This window comes from Mandrillus leucophaeus, unplaced genomic scaffold (assembly GCF_000951045.1).
Source record: "Mandrillus leucophaeus isolate KB7577 unplaced genomic scaffold, Mleu.le_1.0 Scaffold10, whole genome shotgun sequence".
Taxonomy (NCBI): domain Eukaryota; kingdom Metazoa; phylum Chordata; class Mammalia; order Primates; family Cercopithecidae; genus Mandrillus; species Mandrillus leucophaeus.
In genome coordinates, this window is record NW_012098098.1 from 5,116,337 (window position 1) to 5,122,516 (window position 6,180).

General features: G+C 54.3%; 1 protein-coding gene across 1 annotated transcript in view; it reads right to left on the reverse strand.

Moving 5' to 3' along the window:
- LOC105533822 overlaps positions 1–1,379 on the reverse strand; it is a 73,157-nt gene extending 71,778 nt beyond the window's left edge. The window contains exons 1-2 of the mRNA XM_011972370.1: positions 1,334–1,379; positions 542–698 (exon numbers count right to left, since the gene is read on the reverse strand). Coding sequence (XP_011827760.1) covers positions 542–698; positions 1,334–1,379 — 203 coding nt within the window. The remainder of the gene's footprint in view (positions 1–541; positions 699–1,333) is intronic.
- Between the last annotated feature and the right edge of the window lie 4,801 nt (positions 1,380–6,180).

Here is a 6,180-nt window from a genome sequence, read left to right on the forward strand (position 1 = left end):
GCCCAGCCTGACCCTCTATTTTAATGCAGACTTTTTAAGTGTGATGTACATGCCCTAAGTGTCCACTGTTTGATGAATTTCACAAAGGGGCCATTGCCGTGTACCCAGCACTATGGTTGAGAATCAGAGTGAGGCCCCACACAGAAGTCTCTTGGTTAGAACCCTTTTCCATCACCTGCCACAAAGAAGATGTCATCCCCCAAAATGCACATCCACCTGGAACTCCAGAACGTGGCCATATTTGGAAGTAGGGTCTTTGCAGATGGAATGAGCTAGGATGAGGTCACACTCATCTTAGTGTGGAAGGTGGGCCCTAAATTCTATGACTAGGCCCTTATAAGGGGAGGGAGAGGCAGACGCAGACATGCAGGGGAGAGGCTATGTGAAGGCCAAGGCCGAGACCGGAGTGGTGCAGCCACCCGCCAGGGGACAGTAAGGACCCTCCGCAAGAGCCCTCAGAGGGAGCACAGCCTTGCTGTCACCCTGACCTCAGATGCCTGCCTCCAGAACTGGGACAGTGGATTCCTGTTCTGTAAGCCACCTCGTTTGTCCATTTATGGTGGATGTGACCACAGCCCGAGGGCTCTCACACTGTCCCATGGCCACATAGCTGCTGGCCACCAGAATGGAGGAACTGCTGTGGGCCCCCTCTGGCCAAAGGCAAGCTGTGGGCTCAGCTGACAGCTGCTGGCAGCCACCTGAGGACAGCAAGGCTCAGTGCTTGCACCATCTGGGCCACACCCTGCAACGTCCACTCCAGGCCTGGACCAAGCCAGGCAGCCACAACTCCCACCCTAAGCAGCTCCTGGAAGGGACAGGAGCTGTGACGGCCACAATAATAACATTCATGGGCTGGGCGCAGTGGCTCATGACTGTAATCCCAGCACTTTAGGAGGCTGAGGTGGGCAGATCACCTGAGGTCAGGAGTTCAAGACCAGCCTCACCAACATGATGAAACCCCATCTCTACTTAAAATATAAAAATTAGTAGGGTGTGGTGGCATGCGCCTGTAATCCCAGCTACTAGGGAGGCTGAGGGACGAGAATCGCTTTAACCCAGGAGTCAAGGGTTGCAGTGAGCTGAAATTGCACCACTGCATTCCAGCCTTGGCGACAGCAAAACTCTGTCTCAAATAAATAAATAAACAAACAACGTTCACCACAGCCCACCGTTGTTCCAGGTGTCCTAGGTACCCAGCTTCATGCTCAAAGCTACAGGCAAAGTGTTGGGTCATACAGAACTTGCCCCTGGAACAGGAAACCCAAGTCAAACTGGGGAACCTGTGAGGACGTCTGTTAGTTTTTGCAACTGGACGTCCGGAGGGAGCGTGTACTTCCGGTGGCATCTGCTTCCCTCTTCCATGCCTGGGGCTCCGGCATGGTGGGCTTCTCTCAGGATGGGCCAGAGCATCCTGCAGCTTCAGGCCTCAGGGGCCTCCAGCAACGTCCAGAGGAAGGAAACTGCCTCTTTCAGGAGCCTGTGGCACCAAGAGGAAGCTTTCTATAGATGCAGCCGGCAGGCTTCCCCGCGGACCCCAGAGGCACAGCTGCTCCTGAAGCGAGCCCCGGGAAGGGGTGTAAGTTCAACCACAGAGCAGCCGCAGCCCTGCAGCAGCTGCGGGCCTGAGCTCCCCATTGGGATCAGGAAGGCGCAGTGGATCCTGGAGTGCTGATGGCTGTGTCAGAGGCGTGTGAACCACAGCAACTCCGTCTTGAATAGGGGCTGGGTAAAATGAGGCTGAGACCTACTGGGCTGCATCCCCAGATGGTTAAGACATTCCAAGTCATAGGACGAGATAGAAGGTCCGCACAAGACACAGGTCATAAAGACCTTGCAGATAAGACGGGTTGCGATAAAGAAACCAGCCCAAACCCACCAAAACCGAGACGGTGATGAGAGTGACCTCTGGTCGTCCTCACTGCTACACACCCACCAGCGCCATGACAGTTTACAAATGCCCTGGCAACGTCAGGAAGTTACCCTGTATGGTCTAAAAAGGGGAGGCCTGAAGAATCCCCCTCTTGCTTAGCGTATCATCAATAAATATCCATAAAAATGGACAACCAGCAGCCCTTGGGGCTGCTCTGTCTATGGAGTAGTCATTCTTTTATTCCTTTCCTTTCCTTTTTTTTTTTTCGAGACAGAGTTTCGCTCTTGTTCCCCAGGCTGGAGTGCAATGGCGCCGTCTAGGCTTGCTGCAACCTCTGCCTCCTGGACTGGGTATCAGTTTAGACTGTGAGGTCTGGCTCCAGCCAATGGATGCAGGACACAGCAGTAAGGATGACCCAAATGCATAAGGGATAAATATGTCTGCTCTCCCTCTGTTCATTGCACTCTCGGGGCAAGACTGCTGGCGAGTGTACCCTTTCTGCAGAAAGTAAAAATTGCCTTGCTGAGGGAATTAAATTTATGTTCAAGTGCTATTTCTTTATGGCACCAGAGAACAAGCATTTAGCATTTCTAACACGGGTTTAAGTGATTCTCCTACCTCAGCCTCCCCAGTAGCTGGGACTATAGGCACGTGCCACCACACCTGGCTAATTTTTGTATTTTTAGTAGAGATGGGGTTTCACTATGTTGGCCAGGCTGGTGTGGAACTCCTGACCTCAGGTGATCTGCCCGCCTGAGCCTCCCAAAGTGCTGGGATTACAAGCGTGAGCCACCGTGCCTGGTCCGATTTATTCCTTTACTTTTCTAACAAACTTGCTTTCACTTTACAGACTTGCCCTGAATTCTTCCTTGCGTGAGATCCAAGAACCCTTACTGGGGTCTAGATCAGGACCCCTTTCTGGTAACACGTGTGCCTGGGGGGGAAGGGGCCAGAAGGAAGGTGATGCAGAGGCCACCTCCCCTAACCCTCACCAGCCTACACCACCTGTGCCACTCCCACTTCACAGGCGAGAAAACCAAGGCTTAGTGTGGTGGGGCCAAGTGCTCAGCTGTCACAGCTGGAGAGCGGCAGGCCAGGATTCAACATAAAAAGCAGCCCTCTCAGATCCTGGCAGGACGAACAGGAGAGCTCCTTCCCTGTTCTCCAGCTTCCGTCTCAAAGTCTCCAGGAACCCCAGCACCCAAAATGTTCTTGTACGTGAATAAGGAAAAGAAAAGCCGACAGGTGATTCTCGAAGCTCCCGTAGGCCCCAGGGAGCGGAGTAGTGCCATATTCCAAGCGCCTGGACAGAGAGGGATCTGCCAACAAGACCTCAGTCAGAAAGAGGAGGAGGGGGAGCCAGGGCAGGGGGCAAGGAAAGAGAGTTCAGTGAGGGGTCAGCGCGTGCCAAGGCCCCAAGGTGTGTCCCGGACATGGAACGTTCCGGCAACCAAGAGAAGGCCATTGTGGGCTTGAGTGCAGACAGAAGGGGAGAGTGGCTCAGCACAGCCGGGGAAAGCTGGCCAGAGCAGAGGGACAATGGCCCAGAAATGGCTGGGGAGCTGCGGCTCTGTCTGGAAAGCAGTGGGCGGGTGTCATTGGCACCTGCTGCCATCCATGGATTCACCCAAGCCAAGGATGGAGATGGGGAACCCGCAGGCTCGGGACAGAAACATCCCTCAACATCTCCCATTAGCGGACAGCAACCGTGCATGAGCTGCTTTGGAGGACCGCAGCTTCTGGCTCAGGGGCCAGCCTGAGTGTCTCTCCAAGGCGGGTCATAACCTCATCAGCCTCTCTCCTGAAACCTGAATGCCACACGCCTGCTGCGTTTCTCAGGATCTCACAAATCCTACCCCAGCCCCCAACATCCTGGCCAGCCTGACAGTTACTTCCTGGAGCATCTTCCAGAGTTCCTTCGGGTTTGCTGACCCTGGTTGGGTGATGGCATTTTCTAGCTCTTTCTGTCTGTACCCTAGAATGTAGCTTGTCCAAGCCCAGTGACTTAAGTCCAATCTATTCATCTCACCACTGTCCCCTGGCAGGAGGAATTCCTCTGAAAAGACCCCAGGAGCCTGGCAAGGGGTACGCTGGGGAGGCAGCTGGTGACAGGGCCTGGGCAGAAAGCCTGCTCGTCACGAAGAATTCTTCGAACCTTTTGAATTTTGTACTATTTGCATATACTGCCTATTCAAAACTAAGTAACTAATTGAAACAGTGAAATCATTCTCTTTGATACAAAAAGGCAAAATCCTAACTGGAGTTCTGTCATTCTGCTGTTATCTCATCCCTGGCTGGAATCTGGTCACCCCAAACTCCCCACGCCCCAGCCTCAGCGTCTCCATCTGCAAACCCAGACCCAGGCCCTCCGACCTTGGTGGTGGGGCTCCACTTTGTGACTCTGATTCGTCATAGCCTGAAGCTGTGGCCCGGGCCCCGTCTCCGCAGGCGGGAGTCGAAACCTCCACTCCAGGAGCAGGTTCCGTGGTCTGAGAGTCCAGGACAGCTTGTCACTCAGCAAGACAGCAGAGGCGCCACCCAGGGCGACCGAGGACACCAAGGTGGGGCCTGTGGCTGAGGTGCCCCCAGGAGTCCCAGTGGAGGCTCCAGGAAGGTCACAAGGGATCCCTCCTCCCAGGTGGCCCCTAAAGAGGCAGCACACAGTCCATGGAGGAAGAGGCACAGAATCAGTGAATCTGGCTTTCAAGGAGCGAATAAACTTAGGCTCGTTGGTGTCTCAAAGGCATCTGGTCCCCACATTGCTCTTGGGGTTCCTACTGGAGGCTCCAGGCCTCAGAGGCTGAGCAGCCAGGGACAACACTCCGGGCTGGCTGGCAGTGCCGCCCCCGTTTCCTGCCAACCTGGGACCCGTGGAGACCAGGAGCAGCCTGTAGTATGCCTGGGGCAGGAAGGGAGACCCTTGTCCCTTCTCCACCCACACACTGGGGATCCCCACGCCTCCCTCATAGCTTGTGAGGAGCCAGGGATCCAGGGTCAAAGTCAGACGCCGCAAGCTGGAGAGGAAACGTTGGCAGACGTCCCCTGGGTGGGGTCCTGGGGTCTGCAGGTCACGTGGAGAAGGCACAGCAAGAACAAGACTGAGGCCAGATGGCCATGTCCAGCACACACTCCACAGCGGGCTTCCCACAGCTCTGCGCAGCACGGCAAATTTCCACCACCTAAGTGTGTCCACAGAGCCTCCACCAGATCAAAGCTCGACACTTCCCCGGCTTCCCAGACAGCCTGAGGACCCTCAAAACTGTATTAAAAAACCACTGTTTTGGTGAGTGAGTGAATCGTTCGCATGGTTCAAAATTCAAAAGGAACAGAATGATGTCGCCTGAAAACGTCCCATCCCAGGGACTCAGGCTCCTGCACCAGAAGCAGCCTTTGCAGACATCTTTGCAGACGTCCTATCAGTGAGACAATTAGAACCCCGAGCTCAGCCACCCCAGCCCCCATCCTGTCTTTCCCTTCATTATTCCTGGGCTATTGGGCCGAGCTAACTTTGGAAGACCTTTAGGCTACAGTTCAAATGATTGATAACAGGCTTTGCCCCAAACCTGCTTTTGTAAAGCTAATGGGAGGCCCCCCAGGCTTCCAGGAAGAGGGAACCAGAGTCCTACTAAAGGGCAGACACAAAGGATGGTCGGCCATTATCCCAGAGGGTATCAGATATGCAACTTCCCCCATTCATTACTCCTGCAAATAACACCACTGCTGTAGTTTAAAGTATCTTTTGAGAGATCTTTCCAGGTTTTGTGCCTGGCTGAACCTACAGCCCCACCCAGACCTCAAGGCTCCACCTGGACCTACAGTCCCACTCCTGTGGCCCCACCAGAAGCAATTCGGCTGCAGGAGGAAGGGTTCCACCCCCTATGATTTCATCTCCACCCCAACCAATCAGCAGCAAACATCTGTTACCTGGCCACCCCCACCCAAAACCCCTAATCTAAACCAGGTGCGGTGGTTCACACCTGTAATCCTAGCACTTTGGGAGGCTGAGGCGGGTGGATCACAAGGTCAAGAGATCAAGACTATCCTGGTCAACGAGGTGAAACCCTGTCTCTACTAAAAATACAAAAATTAGCCGGGTGTGGTGGCAGGTGCCTGTAGTCTCAGTAACTTGAGAGGCCGAGGCAGGAGAATCGCTTGAACCCGGGAGGCGGAGGTTGCGGTGAGCCGAGATCGCGCCACTGCACTCCAGCCTCACGACAGAGTGAGACTCCATCCCAAAAACAAACAAAAAAACTACTATTCATTCTACGAAACACTCTGAATGCCACCTCCTCCAGGAAGCCTTCCCTGGG